General features: G+C 35.3%; 2 protein-coding genes across 2 annotated transcripts; one reads left to right on the top strand and one right to left on the bottom strand.

The window, feature by feature from the left end:
* Positions 1 to 1,593: 1,593 nt before the first annotated feature.
* Positions 1,594 to 13,287, bottom strand: LOC145675183 (uncharacterized). The gene is made up of 2 exons (XM_081745552.1): positions 11,943 to 13,287; positions 1,594 to 1,742 (listed from the first exon to the last, which is right to left on the bottom strand). Exons 1-2 carry the CDS (start codon positions 13,285 to 13,287, stop codon positions 1,594 to 1,596), a joined length of 1,494 nt encoding a protein of 497 aa, XP_081601678.1.
* Positions 13,288 to 13,653: 366 nt separating this feature from the next.
* On the top strand, positions 13,654 to 18,179 carry LOC145675182 (uncharacterized). Its single transcript, XM_081745550.1, has 2 exons — positions 13,654 to 14,641; positions 18,118 to 18,179. The coding sequence occupies exons 1-2, from the start codon at positions 13,654 to 13,656 to the stop codon at positions 18,177 to 18,179; spliced, it is 1,050 nt and encodes a 349-aa protein (XP_081601676.1).
* The last annotated feature ends 2,992 nt before the right edge of the window (positions 18,180 to 21,171 follow it).

The raw sequence follows: 21,171 nt of genomic DNA, 5'->3' as shown, positions 1-21,171 counted from the left end.
TTCAGTATTCAAGTGAGATTAATATTGCTCATGGTGGCATCTCCGACATCAAACTTCACATAAAGACTGAAAAACGCCTGACTGGAGTTAATCCAGTAGCGATGACAACTTCAATGAGTAAATATATCACTAAGAATGATTCCGTCAAAAATGAGATATTAGCAAAAGAGGCAGTTTTTGCGTACCACACTGTAAAGCATAATCATAGCTTTAAATCCTTAGATTGTACATCTAAACTTATTTCAATATTATTTGAGCAAAATACTCTTCTGCAAGAACCAAAGTGAAGCCATAGTAAAAAATGTTTTAGTTCCAGGGTGTCAAAAGCAGTTGTTACAGGAATTTAGTGAAATGTCTTGTTTTACTGTGATGGTTGACAGCTCAAACCATGGTGCTGAAAAATTAGTACCAATCGTTGTGAGATATTTTTATATGCCTATTGGAATTAATGTTAAAGTATTAGAGCTTGGAACATTGCCTAGTGAAATGAGTAATCTGCTTAATAAGTTTGTATTTTCAGTTTTGAGCCGCAACGATCTGGTTGAGAAATTAGTTGGAATGTCTGCAGACAATACTAATTCAAATTTTGGAGGTGCAAAAAAAGAAGGGTCGCAATAATCTCTTTCGAAAGCTATCAGTAAGCACTAAAAAATACTTAGTTGGCGTAGGATGCATGGCTCATGTCGTCAATAACTGCATTAACAATGCTGCTGATACACTTCCTGTTAATGCTGAGGTAATAATTGTGAAGTTGTTTATGTTTTTCCATACTTACACAGTTCGAGTGGCTGAACTGAAGGAGTTCTGCTCATTCATTGATGCTGAGTACCAGAAACAGTTGTCTTATTCGAACACCAATGGTTCAGACTTTTACCTGCTTTAGAACGTGTTCTACAAATGATGGAGCCACTCAGAAACTATTTCTTCTGCCCAAGCAAATCCTCCTGTGGTTCTAAAATCGTTTTTTGAAGATCCAAATCGAGAACTATGGCTTTGGTTTTTACACAATTGTGCATCTCTTTTCAAGGAGATAAAATATCAGCAACAACCCTTGAATATTTGATTTTCTATAAGAACTTGATTGACAGGAAACAGTCCTAATTTCTACCGACGAAAGTTAAAGACCTTCAAAGAAAGAATTTTACTGCAGAACAGGGCTGTGACTTACAACAGGTGAAGGAGACTGTGTCTTCTTTTTATGACCATCGCATAACCTATTTAGATCTTTGTAAATCAAATGTAGACAGCTTGAGTCAACTGTCTTGGATAGATTTAAAAAGGCAGCTAAACTGAAAAAAAGTAGATGAAAGTTGGACTCTTTTTCAAGATAGTATGCAGCCTATTTCATTTGACGATTTGTGTAACGAACTGTGCTGAACTCATATCTTGCAGAGACTGTTTTGTCAGTGTGGACAAACCAGAAGCTTTCATCAGAACGAAGATGGCTAACCATATTCCAGGACTTGAAGAAAGATGATATAAATGTTCCTAATCTTGAGATGTTTGTTGAGTTTGTTCTTTGTTTGCCGAGAACAAATGCTTTGGTCGAGCGGGCATTTTGAATGATAAACAACTTTTGGGGTGCTGAAAAGTTCATGGTGCCCATTGATTGTGTAAAATCAACTTTAGTAATACAGATGAACTGTTCACAAATGTATACAGAAATGTACGTCTTTTAAAAGCTCTAGCCTCATCAGAGAAATATGACTGGAAAGAGGCCAAACCGTCTTCCTCTATGAACGCTGAAAAAGAAAAATGCAATGAAATATCTAAGTTTTACGTCCCACGCTTATGCCGGTTAGGCTAAAGGAGACGGTGATGATGAGAGATGAGTGAAATGAAGAAAGTGGGAGGAAACGGGAGAACCCCAAGAAAACCCACGATCACGGTGTTTGTCCACCACAAAGTCCACACGGATCACGAACCACCAACCCCAAGCACCGGAGGTGAACGCTCTACCACTGAGTCACCGTGCCCCAACGCCAAAAAAGAGTAGTACAGTGAACATATGAACTAATCTAATATGCATTTCCTTTTCTTTTACTCTGTCTATCAGTTACTGCAACGTTCGTTCCTTAGAATAATTAGCACTAGGAATAATGTCATTGTTTAATAGAGTAATGTAAGTATACATAGCAAATAAATTACGAACTACTACTGACATGTGAACAGGTTTGGATTTAGCTTAATAATAATAATGTTTCATGACAAAAGAGGGTTGAGAGTTTAAGCGATAAGAACGATGGCTGAAGCATGGGCGTCGTAAACATGGGGGGCGCGTCCCCTAGATTTTAGTCAAATGTATTAAAACATGTGGCACTTATATATATATATATAAAACTTTTGGAGGAAAGAGAATTTTGATTTTGATTCATCCGACCATCCCCTTCCCCCCGCCCGCAGAATTATTGGCTTAGCAAGATAAAGACATAGGTTATTATCAGAGTTATTATTGCTTTTTAACCTAGAGTTCACCATACCTTAATTTCAGTAACTACCCAATTGAGGAGTTTGGTGCAATAAGGGTGTAAGTCTGAAACATGCAGTTGGAGAGAAACTATGTGAAAATTTAAGTAGTGTTTTTTGCTTACATAAAACAATGCAATATGCAGCATTTTATTCCGATATTCAATTTAAATGTTACCAGGAGGCTAAACAAGCATGGCAAAAGCCACAAATGCGTTTGATGTAAAAAGGGCGGAAACTCGCTTACGCCCTTATTACATCAAATCCTCAATTACCTCATGACTCACTCACTGTTCTTACCTGCAACTATAATACAAGGAGATAGGGATAGCTATGAAGATTATATAATGGTTCCTTTGAGCTCCAAATTCACACTGAATATAATGGCATTATGGCACTTGATCGTGCAGAATGACACATGGTCTTGTTTAACTTTAGAAAAATAGTCACATGCCCCTGAAGTATTGCTGTCAAACATTGTTTATTGTAACATTTTTTGTTCTTGTTCTGTTATTATTAATGCTCAATTCTTCCTCCTCGGTGAAATGGTCTCTACCATGAAAATATTACATGACTAAAAGATTATTACAAAGTTACTCGTATTATAAATATGAATATTTACATTGAATAATTTCTTGGGGATCAATGAAAAAACGGGAGAATAATAAAAATAATATGGTAACAATCCATACTAGATTGACTTGGAACACGGTAGAATCTAACTGAGAGGTTTTGTTTCTGCGGTGATAAACATTATAGTTACTTCAATCATAGTTTCAGTTAGTTACATCATTTTGAAGATAGAAAAGAAACAGAGTATATTTCAACCAACTTCCCAAAACATGGGACTATTTCTTTTAATTCATAAGCGATAAGTTATTACTGAGTATGTACCTTTTGAACAATTGTAAAGTACGTAATATCTTATTCGTGATGTACTGAAAATTAATTCTTTTTGCGCATTGGAAGACGATGGGAAAAGAACGAGGGAGAGGCGATTATAAGTAGCCCAAATGGGAGGAAAACACTTTTCCCCTTAAAAATGCAGCCAGTCATGAAAGTCCTGCGAACCCTGACATTACACTCGAGATTATTACATTATTGGCGCACGATTTCCCCCAGCAGTAAATGCACAGTTAACAAAAATATTAGCAAAAACATGTATCTAGAATTAGAGGTAAATTAAAATGTCTTAATGCGATCTTAATGACTACAATGCTTAGGTTAAAATTTTCCTCCAAAATGCCCTTAATAGGTTGCTAGCTATCTGAACAAAGGTTATTTTTTCTTTTCTTTTTCTCTTTGGTATTTGGTACGGTTTTATTTTTTTCTCATCTCGCTTAAAATTAGATATTTAAGGTTTCGTTCAAGAACACTTTGATCATATACATTTCTGGATTCCTTTCGCATGTATATGTACTATTTTCTCTTTACTAGGCTGTTATTTGGTCAGAGTTAGAAGTATATACCAAAGGTTTATTTAATCATTTTGCTCAGGTTATTGGTGCTCTCTTTATGACGTCATATTCACACAGCTGTAATGATAATATTAAACTCTTTTTGTTTGGACATGATTCACATTCGAGATACAAAATAAAGAAAAGAACTAGATTGTTAACACTAATGTCACTAATATGTAACACGGCTACATAAAGGTCAACTTGTTACAAGTAACAGATTTATTCGCTGAGCAAAACAATACGTTTACTGAAAAAAAATATTAACTTGTAACAGTTTCGCCAACTACCCACTTAGCTTCAACAGACACTATGAATACACATGTAGTGACATATTTAATCTATAAGAGACAACGAAAAAAATCTCTGAATCCTGATTGGTTACTTACTGTAAAGCAATTTTTTCGTTGTCTCTTAGATATTAATTCTGACACTACTTGTGTATTCATAGTGTTTGTTGAAGCCAAACTGGGTAGTTGGCGAAACTGTTACGTGTTAATAATTTTTACAACGAACGTAATGTTTTATTCAATGAGTAGTTTAAATCAGATTTAAGTAATAAAAGCTAAAGTTGTACAATGTATTTTATCAATTATTTTCATTACAAATTTCCACCCTAAACGTGTTTTACATAACCTTGTTCCCATCTGAAAGAATAACACGAATTCAAAGGGATGAGCGTCAAGATTTTTTTCACACCTATATCAGCGACATATACCGCACATTTTTTTTTTAAATTAAATGATCTGATTAAGACATTTGTAACATTGTATATCTTCTTGTTTAATTTCTCTGACCTTCAGTCATATGTCTCGAATCCTCGACTTGACACACATGCCTCGCAAATGAACACGGCACAGAACGTCCAAGGGTTGTCGATCCTGTGATGTCGGAATAGTTATGGATATTGATGATTTCAGATTTTCCCCGGGGAATTTCAATATACGAGTGGTGAAAAGTATTGCAAAACAACTGATAATGTGCATTGAGCACGATTGAAGTTACGGACTCGCGGGTGAGAGTGGGGGTTCTTAGTTCGGGAGGAATTCCCCGCAAGCTATCCTATGAAATCATCAGTGGTGATGGAACGTAAAATTTTTGGAAACGGACGTTCTGTGGACATTCGAAAGCTGGATTCCATGACACATTTCCATGACACATCAGGTGAGAGAGCATTGGACGTATTGCGAGCTCCATGTCTCATATAATCTCGATGATGACAAGAGACGCTAAACTTCAATAAACAAACAATTTTTGGGCATTTTGAAGTAGAATTATAGGATGATTTTACGAGAACTACTTAGATAGGACCTGAAAGACGGCTAAAGGTTCCATAGAACACATACTTCTGGTGCGTAGGGTTCCTGATTCGATCCTCGGTCACGTAAGTTTGTGGTGAACAACATCGTGTTCGTGGATTTTTTCGGGGTACTCCTCTTTCTTCTCACATACTCATTCCACCAATTAGTCCATCATCATTCACCTGAATAATCATAGTCTTCCTTGGCCTAACTGGCACAATCGTAAAACACTAAACTGAAAGATTTCATTCCATTTTTCCCATTTGCTTAAACTAAATCATGTTGTACTGAAGTTATTAATGAAGTATGTCCTTTTGAAATATGAACAAAATTATAAGACGTTATTGAAATATTTCATCTCCGAAAGTAAGCTACCCCTTGTATGTTTTTCCATAACAAATGATTTTGGTCATACATTATTTTATTAATGAATTTTTTTCTGGTGGAAACCAGTGTTTCTTCCAGACATGATTTTGGGGAGCACTGCCCCTCGGAGTTCTGAGAATGTCCTCTGGAGAAGACCAAAATAATACGTCTATAATATAATAATAAATAGAATAGTACCAGCAGTGTCCCTCGGAATACTAAGCGTGCCCCCCCCCCCTCCTGAAACTTTTTTTTTTCTGAAAGAACGACTGGTGGAAACTATACCCAAAATCACATAAGAGTGTTTGAGAAAATTGGCAGGAACAATTTATAAAGAAAATTCACACCCATGACTAAACTAATCTCGTGGATACCTTCATGGGAGTGATTTATGCAGTATTATAATATTATTAATGAAATATTTAATTAAGAAATATGAACACAATCGCTTTAGTCGGATTTGGGAAAATCATTTGAGAGGGAACATTCCACAAGAGTAAAACACCCTTTGTGGATATTTTCGTAACAAGTAATTCACAACATTATAAAGTTTTCAATTAAATGTTTATTTATGCAATATAAGCAAAATCGCCTTAGTTGCTTTTCAAGAAAATCGAAAAAGTGCCCACAATTAAAACTACCCCTCGTAGATTTTACAAAACAAATTAATCATGCTGTATGCCCTATTGTTAGGTTATTTATGAAATATGAACAACATTGACGGAGTCATTTATAAGACAATCGTCCGATAAAAACACTCCCAAGGACAAACTATCCTTCGTAAAGGCTTTGTTTTAGATCAAATGAGTAACACCATATTGTAAGCTTATTAGTGTAATGTTTAAATATGAAAAATGAACAAAATCAACTGTCACTTCTGAAAAAAAAAATCTTCCGAAAAGAACTTACTCCAAAGAGTAATCTTCCACTCATAGATATTTTCCAGGAAAATGACTTATTAATATATCATAATACAGGGTTATAAATTAGATATTGATATATGAAAAATAAACTAAATCTTTAGAGGCATTTATTTATTCTTTCATTAAATTTCATATAGCCTAAGGTCATTTGGCTGTATTGGATTTTGAGTTTAGTGTCCTTTTCAGCCGCTAGGTTATATGAAACGTGGACCTATTGATTAACGTGGAATCAGAAACCACATGAGCTTCCATCGGGAATCGAATCCGAGTCTCCCACGCCAAAGGCACATACGCTTAGCCACGAGGTAGTTCTTTGGTTGAAACTGGAAACATAAGTTTGAGAGAAATTGATTTTCTATGACCCTTCAGTAACTTATCCTTACTTTTGGGAATGGGAAGATAATTTGGAACACGCTTGAGAATCTTATGAACAACTTAAGTTTCAAATTTGGTGCAGATGCGTTGAACAGCATGACCCGTAGCAGAGTGAAAATATATACATAGAACGAACGAACGGATTAACAGATACTTTAATTACCACCATATTAGCTTACCTTCTATTGTCACTCAAAGTTTAAAAAAAAAAGTACAAAGTGTATTTTCCTTGATGATCATCTTTGGCAGTGATATCAGAATGGATACAATCTCGAAATGATTACAAATTATTTATCGGACAATTCTCTATACTCAAAAATTACCAAAAATTATGTTTTAAGATTAGGCTGAAGAACATTTGAGTAAAACTTCAAGTTCGAGTGATCTGGAATTGAATGAGTGATTGATTTTTTTATTGTTTATTACTTTCGAGCGATGATGGAAAAGAAGGAAATATTGTGATGATTGAGAAAAAACTAGATTTCAACAGATTTACATGTTTCATGGACCCTATATGCAGGGGTAAAAGTAAGGGGAACGAGAGGGACGCCGTCCCTCCGCTTCCAGAAAATATTCTTTTCGTTCCCACACTTTCTAAGCAACTCACAATGGGCAAAGATAGGCAGAGGGAAGAACGTGACGTTGTGGGTCCCCCACCTTTTCAGTCCCAATTTTACCCCTGCCTATATGTAAAAAGAAAGAACTTTTGCCTCGCTTGCTATCTGTCTTTTCGTCTGCCCGTTCGCTTGTTCTGGTATATATATATACTCCCCCAGAGGTCTTTTATACCTGGGGAATTTTTGGAATTTTCTTTGTAACCATAAAAATAAGCGTACGGTAGCTTACTGGAGGGTTAAAATCGAAATTTGAGATTTTCTTGAATACGCTTCTAACGATTTTGCTTATTTATTTCATATATCAATTTACCAGTAACCAACCTATAATATAGCATTAGCCATTTTTATTGAAAAGCCCCCAAGAGATAATCTGCTCTTGTAAGGAATTTTTCCAATCAACCATTTAAAAAAGACATTTCATGCGATTTTATTCATATTTCATAAATATATATTTCATTTATAACACTACACTTTGAAGTGATTCCTCAGTTTTAAAATCCACAATGGAGGTAGCTTATTCTTGAGGGTGAGTTTTTTTTTTTAAGACAGATTTCTCTAAAACCAGTCGGTCGATTTTGTTCAAAGTCTATAAATAAATGTACCGTGCTATGCAAAAGTGAACTAAGCGCCAAACTTTGAAAATCCACGTAAATGCGATGATTGGTTCCTGATAAGCATTAGAAAGTTTTGCACAATCGAAAAGAGAGGAAAACCAACAAATTTCCAAAAAGAGAAACATAATTTCACTTTTGAATACGGCTACATTAATGCTGGACATCAACCTTTATACGTAATTTTCTTAAAAGTATGAAAGTGGCGCTTAGTTCATTTTCGCAGGACACGGTACAAATATTTTGTTAACATATTTTAGTGTATCGTAAGTAGTTTTTAGTTTTCTGAATTTATCCACAAGGTGTAGTTTATTTATAGAGTTGTGTTTTAGGTCATTTTATAAAAACTTGCTAAGGTGATTTTGTTCATATTTTACAAATAAATACTTCAATAACAACCCTAAGATGTGGCGTAGCAATGTCAATTCAAATGGAATATCCATACGGAATAGTTTAGTCTTGGGACTGGATTCTCTTCAAAGTGTTCATATTTTATAAATAAATTAGCTAAAATAGACGTTCTTCGCACGAGAAGAACACATTTATGACTTTGTTATCTGCGAATATTCAAAACACTTTTGCCCCTTATAGTATGCATTTCGATCGAAGTGAAATGATAGAAACTCATATCAGCTCAAACTCTAACAATGATCAAAGGTAGAAATTGCCCTCCTTCTCCTATTAAAAACGGAATCCCAAAACGGTATGGCACATGTCCACTTGCATTGAATAAGGAGTATAACACTAATATTTTTCTTTCTAACGTGTCTCTAACTTAAAGGACTTCGAAATCTGACCATCTTATTATAATATTTCCAACCCTACTCTTTTTCTTTCCGCATTTTTCTTCTCTTCCCGGGAGAATATCAAAACGCTTAAACATGTTTCCTTCAATTATTTCAAAGAAAAATTAAAGACCAAATTTCGTTTCTATAGACTTAATGGATTTCGTGATATGGCCAATTCCAACCCCTAGCGTTTTTCTTCCTCCTTTTTCCCTCCCTTCTAGAGAAAGTACACGCCTTTAACTATTTTAACTCATAAGTCCAAATATCAAACTTCATGCTTTTAATCTTAATATAATCCAAGATATGGACATTTTAATATAACAATTGCCATCCTATACCCTCTTCCATACATAATTTCCAAAACTTCTTCCTTACTGGTACCTTAAGCCACTAATCCTATGTATAATCCAAATTTGAAGTTTCTAGCTTAAGTGGTTTGGTTTGGCTGTTTTAGTCAGTCAGTCATCCATGATTTCTTCTTCTTTGTGGTACACAAATACCATGGTTTGGGTTTTCTCGGAGTCCTTCCGTTTCTTCCTACTTTCTTCATTCCACCGTTCCATTCATTCTCATCATTACTGTCTCCTTTAACCTACGCAGCATAAACATGCGACGTAAAGCTGAATTATTTCATTTTCAGCTTTTTAAAAATATTTTCCATAGAAAAGAAGGAAAAAGCGGGAAGAAATAATTGTGGAGTTGCAAAGATTATAATAATATAATCATATTTCGGAATTTCTTAAGGTCAGAAACATGTTTGGGAGATAAAATTTTGTATTTAAACTCTTTATTCAATATAAGTGAGCATGTGGCACTGTGTTTCCGGAAATTATATTTTTAACGGGATGAGAAGAGCTGCACCATGAGTTCGTAAATGAGAGCGAAAAAGCTTAGTGTAATTATCTGTACCTTTTTTTAGTTATTAAGATTTATAGAATGATAAGAGAGAAGGAATTTATTTTTGGGATTGAGACGCTGAATCCTTATCAAAATGCCAGTTCTTGCTATCTTTTACCGTTTCTTCGTTTATTAAAATTAATATTGAAACCGGAAGTGGTCGATTTCTACCACTTCCTGTTTCAGTAGAGAGATTAGAGTGGAGATTGAATCCATTATTAAAACTTTTAATCGAATAATTGATTGTCTTTATCTGCTACCTTTTTTTTTTTTTTTTTTTTTTTTTTTTGTATGGTGACCAACGTTGAAACATGAATGGTTGGTTTCTACCTCTTCCGGTTTGAATAAAGAGTTAACAGGAAAGATGGAATCTATTCTTTGACGCTGAATCGATTTCAAAATACCAGATTTCGATAAGTTATTTCTTATTGTTTTTGCTCTGATACGTAGAGACAAGCGGACGCACGAACAGGCAAACAGACAGACGAACAGGTATACACCTTCTACAAGACTTCCGATACTTGAGCATAGCATAGTTTAGAAGTTTAAAACTAGAGAATATACGCGTCATTGGCTACAGAGTGTCTTAGTTTCACAATTGTGGAGAAACGAAGAACTGTAATTTGATATCAAGTAGTGATACAGGTTCTATGTTTGACTTCGCTAATTATAAAATACCGGTAGAGGCGAAGGATCTATTGTACAGCTAGAGTAATAGAAACGAATTTTCTCCTATTACATATAGAACAAACAAGTCCATCAAACAATGGTTTAACATATCAATATGCGTCATTTTATACACTCTGATTTCTAAAATCAGTTTTCTAATCCTCCTAAAGGTAGATAGATGAAAGTCAGAAAGTAGGGACTTATGCAAAGTCGTTTAGACGCATGCTATACTAGAGAGTTCTACTAACATGTTTTCTGCAGTAGTCAGGCCTTTAGTATGACTCTAATCATACGTCAAAACAACTCTGCATAAAGCTCATAGATTTATTGTATTCATATATATATATAACAAATAAAACACAGTTCTGACCAGAGCAGAATGAAATATATTAAAAACTATACTTACAATGTTACAGTTTCAAGGACCTAACGTCCTCTTCATCAGACACAAACACTGAGATAAGACATGTGACAGCAGATCTTATATACATGAGAAAGTGAAAGGCCACGCCCCTTCTTCTCTCTCATTGGTCGGAGGGAACCAATGAGGATAAAGTTACTTACGCGCAAACAGAAAAATATAATGAGCCCTTTCACTTTTTCTAACAGTTCCTTAATGAGATGACATACAAAGAAAGTAAATAACAAATAGAAAATATTAAATAAGAAAAAAAATATATATATATAACTAAATATATAAATATATAAATTTAAATAATTAAATAAATAAATATTAATAGCTTATATGCACTTTTCTTGTTCCTTTTCTATCCCATCCAACAATTTCTCCCATTGCTCGTGTATATTCATACCGCTTGTCCAATTCCTTAGGTTCTCCTCTTGTTCTCTCTTTATTCTTCTAGCCTCTTTCCACTTTCTAATAATCTTCCTCTTCTCTCTCTCTAAACCCCTAGCTCCCTCCCAGTCTATTTTATGTCCCGTTTCCTTCACATGTTTGTATATAGCATTATTATCCCTTTTCAGTCTAACATCATCCTTATGTTGTTTTAATCTGTCCATAAGCCTTTTCCCCGTCTCCCCTATGTATTTCATGTCACACTCACTACACTTCACTTCATATATCACTCCTTCTTCCTGCTCCTCTATATGATTTTCCTTCCTTTTCCTTTTCTTCCTTATGCACTTCAACAAAGTTTCTCCTCCTTTTCTATAAGTCTTCACACCACCTTTTCTTAATAACTTCTTCAGCACTTCGGTCTTTTCGCCTATGCTCTGAATGCCGTACCACTTCTTGTCTTCCTCTTCTTTCCTATCCATATTATCTTCTTTTCTCTTTCTCCTAAACTGCTCTATCCTATATCCATTATTGTTTAATTGTTTGTAGAATTTTTCCAAATCTTTTTTCTTTCCCTCTTCCTCGCTGTTGATGTTTTCTATCTTCCTTTCCATGTTCCTAATGAAATTCTTCTTAGTTGCTTTGTCTACATCACTTCTCCAGTGGCAATAAATACCTGCCCAACACGGTTTCTGATACCAACTAGTAGTCACTTTCTCACCTTGCTTCTCTATCTTCATATCCATGAAATTGATAGAGTTATTTTCTTCAACTTCTAATTCTAACCTTATGCCTTTCTCTTGGTCTTCTATACTTTCAACATATTTCTCCAGTTGATTTCTATTCCCTGTCCATATGCCTAAACAATCATCAACATACCTGCAAAAGAACAGTAACTTTCCTCCTGCTTGTTCTGTCACTTTTTTCTCCCACTTGTTCATTACTATTTCCGCTAGAACTGGACTCAGCTTGGATCCAATGCTTAAACCTTCTTTTATCTTCACTAGTCTTTCTCCAATTATGCAATAGCTATTTTCCCACAAAGTCTTAAGCGCTCTTATAACTTTCTCTTTTTTCCACTGACTTATAACTTTCCCTTCCATCTCCTCTTCTATTGCCTTTATGACATAATCCCTTCTTATACTGGTGAACATGGCTTTAACATCTACACTAAACATTAACACCTTCTCCTGATTCCACTTAATCTCATCTATCCTCTTCCTCAATTCTTCCGTGTTCTTCACTCTGCATGTCTTTTGTCCTTGTCTGATTTCGTCCATTATCTCTCTTAATTTCTCCTCTAGTGGTTCAAAATAGTTACCTCTGCAGTCCAGTACTGGTCTTAGCTTCACGTCCTTCTTATGTATTTTCGGAAAACCTTTCATGACAGGAATCCTTCCTTTTTCGTTGATCATCTTTTTAATCCCCGCCTTTTTCCCTTCTTGTATTATCTTTTTCAACACTTCATCTTTCATGTCCTTGTTACCGACTTCCTCATATGTCTGATCACATAACTCCTCTAGCTTCTCCTGGTACCATCCTTTCTCCATTACTACCAACGCGCCTCCTTTGTCCGCCTGTTCCACTACGATATCCTTTCTTTTCCTTAATCTTTTCAGTCCTTCCTTCTCTTCTTTCCTTAAGTTACTCTCCTTCTTGTTCATATTCTGCCTAACAATCGACAATGCTTTTTTCCTTATTCTCTCTCTCTCGTCCTTATCTTTTATGTCTACAATGGCTTGTTCTACTGTGTACACCAATTCCTTCTTGTCCACTTCTTCCTCTTTAACCTTAAATTTATGTCCTAGACTTAAGCACTTCTCCTCTTCTTCCGATAAAACTATGTCACCTATCACTACCACTCTGTTCCTATTATCCTTTTCTTCTCTCCAACCTAACAATCTTCCTTTGTTGGCTAATCTGGTATTAACTTTTTCTTCAAAACTCCTTTCCCATTCTCTTAGATCTCTTATCACTGCTTCTCTCATAAAAATACTAACACCGTCCTTTATATGTTCCATAAGTTGGTTAGACACTTCCTCACTTGTTTTCACTTCCTTACTTCTTTTCCTTATGACGTCCCAGATAACTTCTTTTTCAATTTTCTTAATTAGTTTCTTGAACCTCACTGATTCACACACTAATCCTTTCTTTGTGGTTGGAGAGAAGAAAAGGATAATAGGAACAGAGTGGTAGTGATAGGTGACATAGTTTTATCGGAAGAAGAGGAGAAGTGCTTAAGTCTAGGACATAAATTTAAGGTTAAAGAGGAAGAAGTGGACAAGAAGGAATTGGTGTACACAGTAGAACAAGCCATTGTAGACATAAAAGATAAGGACGAGAGAGAGAGAATAAGGAAAAAAGCATTGTCGATTGTTAGGCAGAATATGAACAAGAAGGAGAGTAACTTAAGGAAAGAAGAGAAGGAAGGACTGAAAAGATTAAGGAAAAGAAAGGATATCGTAGTGGAACAGGCGGACAAAGGAGGCGCGTTGGTAGTAATGGAGAAAGGATGGTACCAGGAGAAGCTAGAGGAGTTATGTGATCAGACATATGAGGAAGTCGGTAACAAGGACATGAAAGATGAAGTGTTGAAAAAGATAATACAAGAAGGGAAAAAGGCGGGGATTAAAAAGATGATCAACGAAAAAGGAAGGATTCCTGTCATGAAAGGTTTTCCGAAAATACATAAGAAGGACGTGAAGCTAAGACCAGTACTGGACTGCAGAGGTAACTATTTTGAACCACTAGAGGAGAAATTAAGAGAGATAATGGACGAAATCAGACAAGGACAAAAGACATGCAGAGTGAAGAACACGGAAGAATTGAGGAAGAGGATAGATGAGATTAAGTGGAATCAGGAGAAGGTGTTAATGTTTAGTGTAGATGTTAAAGCCATGTTCACCAGTATAAGAAGGGATTATGTCATAAAGGCAATAGAAGAGGAGATGGAAGGGAAAGTTATAAGTCAGTGGAAAAAAGAGAAAGTTATAAGAGCGCTTAAGACTTTGTGGGAAAATAGCTATTGCATAATTGGAGAAAGACTAGTGAAGATAAAAGAAGGTTTAAGCATTGGATCCAAGCTGAGTCCAGTTCTAGCGGAAATAGTAATGAACAAGTGGGAGAAAAAAGTGACAGAACAAGCAGGAGGAAAGTTACTGTTCTTTTGCAGGTATGTTGATGATTGTTTAGGCATATGGACAGGGAATAGAAATCAACTGGAGAAATATGTTGAAAGTATAGAAGACCAAGAGAAAGGCATAAGGTTAGAATTAGAAGTTGAAGAAAATAACTCTATCAATTTCATGGATATGAAGATAGAGAAGCAAGGTGAGAAAGTGACTACTAGTTGGTATCAGAAACCGTGTTGGGCAGGTATTTATTGCCACTGGAGAAGTGATGTAGACAAAGCAACTAAGAAGAATTTCATTAGGAACATGGAAAGGAAGATAGAAAACATCAACAGCGAGGAAGAGGGAAAGAAAAAAGATTTGGAAAAATTCTACAAACAATTAAACAATAATGGATATAGGATAGAGCAGTTTAGGAGAAAGAGAAAAGAAGATAATATGGATAGGAAAGAAGAGGAAGACAAGAAGTGGTACGGCATTCAGAGCATAGGCGAAAAGACCGAAGTGCTGAAGAAGTTATTAAGAAAAGGTGGTGTGAAGACTTATAGAAAAGGAGGAGAAACTTTGTTGAAGTGCATAAGGAAGAAAAGGAAAAGGAAGGAAAATCATATAGAGGAGCAGGAAGAAGGAGTGATATATGAAGTGAAGTGTAGTGAGTGTGACATGAAATACATAGGGGAGACGGGGAAAAGGCTTATGGACAGATTAAAACAACATAAGGATGATGTTAGACTGAAAAGGGATAATAATGCTATATACAAACATGTGAAGGAAACGGGACATAAAATAGACTGGGAGGGAGCTAGGGGTTTAGAGAGAGAGAAGAGGAAGATTATTAGAAAGTGGAAAGAGGCTAGAAGAATAAAGAGAGAACAAGAGGAGAACCTAAGGAATTGGACAAGCGGTATGAATATACACGAGCAATGGGAGAAATTGTTGGATGGGATAGAAAAGGAACAAGAAAAGTGCATATAAGCTATTAATATTTATTTATTTAATTATTTAAATTTATATATTTATATATTTAGTTATATATATATAATTTTTTTCTTATTTAATATTTTCTATTTGTTATTTACTTTCTTTGTATGTCATCTCATTAAGGAACTGTTAGAAAAAGTGAAAGGGCTCATTATATTTTTCTGTTTGCGCGTAAGTAACTTTATCCTCATTGGTTCCCTCCGACCAATGAGAGAGAAGAAGGGGCGTGGCCTTTCACTTTCTCATGTATATAAGATCTGCTGTCACATGTCTTATCTCAGTGTTTGTGTCTGATGAAGAGGACGTTAGGTCCTTGAAACTGTAACATTGTAAGTATAGTTTTTAATATATTTCATTCTGCTCTGGTCAGAACTGTGTTTTATTTGTTACTCTACTTATCCAGAGCCATGGAGTTTGTTCATATATATATATATATATATATATATATATATATATATACAGGGTGGTTCAGTAATGTTGGACAGCCCTGAATAAATCGAAAACCAGAAGAGATATTAGAAAGAGTGTGGTGGATCCGGATACTTGTGGAAGGGGGACGTCTTTTGAGGTACAACACAATGTTACCAGGTCAACAGTGTTGCCAGCTCAGTACAAAGTTGTATTTTTTTAAATGGAACATATAGAAGTTTATGCCATCAAAAGAATTAGTACAGAATGTGAATACCAACAAGCGAAACCGCACCTGTCAGTGTTGCCAAATAAGGAAGTTATAAAGCTTCAAAGATCAAGAAATTAAAGTGTCCGTAGAGCAAAACTAGCAAAAAGGCCAGAAAAATAATACTACGGAATGAAAAGGAGTAACCGAAAGAGTAAACCGAAGAACGCACAGCATCCAGCGAGTAACAGGGTTGCCACAGTAAAGGGGGAAAAATTTGAAAATTTTGCAGTTGCTATAGGAGGAAAAGTGCCCATATGACATAATGCTGGAAACACCATAGAAAGTCTATGGAAGATTCAGGAATCCTAATAGCGTTTGTTCGAAAGCGATATCTCTAACCGTTTTCGAGATACACCAAAGGTGTGCGGGGTTTGCAACACTGCATAATTGATTTGACGATTAGACCCGTGTAGTTCTTACATTTTGTTGGGCGTATCATTTTCATTACTCGTTCCTGTAGTTTGGAGGGCGAAGGAATTATTATGCAGTGTTCTGTACTGAGCTGGCAACACTGAGCTGGCAACTTTGTACTGAGCTGGCAACACTGTTGACCTGGTAACATTGTGTTGTACCTCAAAAGACGTCCCCCTTCCACAAGTATCTGCATCCACCAAACTCTTGCTAATATCTCTTCTAGTTTTCGATTTATTCAGGGCTGTCCAACATTACTGAACCACCCTGTATATACGTATATTCAAAGTTTTCGCAATTTTGCGTCGAAAGATGGGAAGGGAGCAATCATCTAATATTTTAATTTCGCACTTTGCATTCATAAAATGAGGAAGTGAAAAAATGGTTGAACCGTTTAAAATTAAGTTTAAATGTGAATAGCGCTTGGTTCGAGTTGGACTTTTATGATTTTCTTTTAATACAAACACGCATCCTAAGGTGAAGGATGGAGGTTTAAATATACCTTTAAAAAATTTTCCATAGGTCTTAAACCTATCCTTTCCACGCGAAGATTGGGCATTTTAGCTAGTAATTTTCTAAATGCGAGATGGTTTTTAGTAGCCAAGTTATTAATTTACGCGCTTTCTATCCCCAGATCCCCAGGTTTGATTCTCGGTACAGTACTAAGCCTCGAATAAAAATCAAGTAGATTTTAGTATAAGAACGTGGAATTTCGTCATAAACAGATACAATTAGTATTGATGTAGAAAATATTGAAATTTCCTGGTTTTCTATCAGCAAAAATGGGAAAAGTTTCTGTTTCAGCTTAATCTCTTCTATCTGTTATATATGGAAACATATTAATTAAAGAAATTATGTATATTTTACACCAAGTGGTATGAGCTAAAAAAAAATACAGTATATCTAAGAGCATCATTAGACACATATTTAATTGTAAAATATATCATATTTCATTTTTAGATGAGATATGAAAAGTTTTCTATTCGCAAACGAGTGTATCACAGAAATGTAAGTCATATCTTGCGTGTATTTGTAGATTCACATAAATAAATTTAATTTTAAGCAAAAAAGTTCGGTTATGCTTAATACTGATGCTGGCAAAAAAGCAATACAGATGGTGGTTCTTGTTATTGAATACACCTTCAATCTTGTAAAATCAGTATTTCATTCATCTATTTGTAACGGATTTTGATAACTAAGGAGAAGCATGTTCATTTTTAAGGTTAATATTATTATAACAATTGAACAGGTCTGACCTTATCTACATAGGAAGCATTCTAGGTTTTCCATCTTTGTTTATATAGTTTGAAAGTCAATGGTCTTCAGTTTCAATTTGCCGTACCCTTGTTGCTCTTCTGAAAACGGTTCACCCGATCACGTTTCCACCGATAACGTCGGATGAAAGACGGAAGAGCAAAAGGGTGGGATGTTTCAAAAAGAGAGTAAAGAAAAATTGCATCCACTTGATATCGATTAACATAAATTTGGTTAATTAAAAGATTCTGAGGTACGTACTTCCACGAAAGATCCTTTGAATTCATCCCTTTACGGATAAGCCTCGCCTTCGCCATTCAGACTTCAAGTGTCGTGTTCTACGAATCAGGGTTTCCATATGAATTATTTTAAATCTAAATTTATTTTATTTTTAGTAAACATTGGCAAAGTTGTATCCTTAGAATTTGAGAAATTTGAGTTTGATTCTTTGTGGTGATATATCTAGGCATATTGTTCTATTTCCACGTTAAAATATAGGTCTACTTTATATAAGATCGATGTCAGAAAGGAACATTAAGGTACATACTAAAAACTAACTAACTCTATGGCTCTGAATTTTGAATGGCGCATTTACGAAAGGTCTCCATTAACTTCTGTACTTAGCCAATTAGGTTCAGTTTCTATTTTATATTTTTACTGTTATGAGATCAATCTTAAAATTGCCATACCCTCTGCGTCTAAGTCCTCTTAATAGCCCTTTTCCGATTGGGTTTGTAGTTAAAATTTTTAAAGTATTTCTTGTTTCTTTCACTCTGGCTACGTGATCTGCTCACCTTAGCCTCCAAGACTAGGTAAACAATAAAATTATGTAGCTCCTCGTTATGAAGTTTCCACAATTTCCATTTCCGCCCCACCTGGGTCGAATATTAGACTCAGGATTTAATTATAAAATATTGACAGTCTGTGTTCCTCCCTCAAAATAAGTGAGTATATTTTGCAATCACATAAAACAACAGACATAATTATTGTTCTGTATATTTATAATGAGCTCCATACAAACAAGTAAATATTCTATTGCATTGATATGCTATCGGAAAAAGAAGAAACATTTTTAAACAACAAATATCAGTTACCTACATACCAATTATAGTGTAGAATTAACAGTTGGCACATATGACAAGTGGTATCAGACAAATATAATACGGTCAATTTCCTTAACAAGGCATCAAATACTAATCCTCATTTCACTTCATTATAGTGTAAATGTGCCAGTAGTCAGTCGTTTAAGGTAAATTTTATTTTGTAAAATTATTTCCTATGACTTTTCAATTATAACATCTTCATAGCACTTAATTAGAAGACACATGTGTATCATTTTAGCTACGAGTTTGAATTGTTAATTCACACATGAAAAAAAATCATCATTATATGTTCAAATTCAGTATCATTTCCTTGTTTTTTTTTACAATTAGAATGGAGAAACCGGTTTTAAACCGAAATCGGTTTCGACTTTCTTCAAAAACTGGTTCGTTTTTTTTTTTTCAAAAAGTGGTTGTTTTTCATTGAAACCATTTCTTGTCTTTTTCAGAAGAGTTTTGGGTTATTACTGAAACAATCATAACTTTCGATATCTGTTCTTGTTCTGCTAGTTCTCGTTTCCGAACAAGTTATCGAAGAATTAAAAACTGTTAAGAGAAAATCGAACCGGTTTGATAGAAACCCGAAACCGGTTTCTGACAGAACACGGAACCAGTTTTCGATATTACCGGTTTGTTGTGTATTGTTTGATTGATGGAGCTTTATAGAGAGGAGAGTAGAAGTGTGTAGAAGAGTTTTCGGTTAAATGAAGATTATCAAAGATTTATGGAAAAATTATAAATTACGAGACAAAACAATTACAGTTCCCTTTAATCGCAAATCTTTGCCCAGCGTTTTCTTCAGTCTAGTCATTTGCAGTGGAGAAAATCACAGATGCCACTGGTCATTTTGAACATGCGTTCTAGATTAGCTTTGCTTCTGTAAAGGCATCTGGCAACATTCACAGAAAAGAACGTATGTGGCATACGGAAAAAGTAGATTATGTGCGTAAATCCTGTAGTTTTTGGGCTTAACTTCCTCAAACCTGTATGCGAATTTTGGTAGCTGGAGCTACCGTTGGCTATGAATTCATTGCTCAACACTGATGCTAGGAAACCTACCCTGGTCCGAGCATCTTACCTAGATGTCACTTGTTTCTAGCAACCATCTAATAAATGTTAGTAATACTTTGTCTCTGAAAAGAAATCAACAAACACATCTATAATTGACAACTTATCTCTACTTGGTGTTCTGTATTCTCGATAACGCGCTGCCACCTACAAATATTTTGTTGACATTTTTCAAGTTTCCTACGATTCGTTAAAGGTTAGGTGAGATGACATTTGGACCTGGGGAGGTGTCTTAGCATCAGTGTTGAGCAATGAATTCATAGCCAACGGTAGCTCCAGCTACCAAAATTCGCCTTCAGGTCTGAGGAGGTTAACGTGCGACTATAACTGAAAACGCATGTTTTATAATAATTTCCGTATAAGTGTTCCATCTATTCATACCTTCAGTATGAAATAAAGAAATGTACATAGGCGGTCAGGATCTCACATACAAATGGACGTATATAACATATAGCTGACGTGACGTATACTTATGTAATAATACTGAACACTCTTAGATGTTAGACACAATGTAGCGGCATGATGTAATATCTCAGCGGAAAAAAAGCAGTAACATGTAGCATATGGATAACGTATTCTCCGTACAGATTTCCGTAGTAAAATTATGGAATCTGTATATGTGTACAAGATACCGCTGTCTAGCTCTGGATAACAGATTTTTTCTCAGTGAGTTATAGGTACTACCAAGAAGTAAGGTCTGAGCGACAGTTAAAATGGAATTATGTAGGAAATATAGAAAATACACCAGAATATTTAAGAACTACATGGCCGAGTACTGGGAATTTGCTAACTACTGCTGCATTTACTACCACTGACGCAAATCCCGGTAAGATGAGGGGGTCATGTCCCCTCCAATCTTTCAACTGAGAAGAACTCCCCCCACAATAATCCGATTTGAAATGTGTTTAAGGGAGAAATTTGACGATTTTTGTCCGATTGCTATAAAGGAACTTGAGATGAAGTTAATGTCCCCCAAAATAAGGCTCAAATCTGTCCGCCTCCCAATGTTGAAGACAGCTCTGATCCTCTGATCCTCCACAACATTGTTCTTCAACTTCATAAACATTTTGGACATCGCAAAAAAAAAAAAAAAAAAAAAATATGGGAACGGTCTTCCCCGTCCTCCCCAATGTTGAATACAGATTTGCGCCGCTGTTTACTATTATTCCAGTCGATTCAATACAGTACAGTTCTCAATATATTTTTCTGTTCAGAACATAGTATTTTAACATTTAATACATGTGCATAAAGCTTTCTAGTCTCGTGACTTGAAAATCATAG

This window comes from Thermobia domestica, chromosome 18, assembly GCF_964235325.1.
Source record: "Thermobia domestica chromosome 18, izTheDome1.hap1.1, whole genome shotgun sequence".
Classification (NCBI taxonomy): domain Eukaryota; kingdom Metazoa; phylum Arthropoda; class Insecta; order Zygentoma; family Lepismatidae; genus Thermobia; species Thermobia domestica.
The sequence above is the reverse complement of the archived record's forward strand: the minus strand, read 5'-3'. Positions and strand labels throughout refer to the sequence as shown.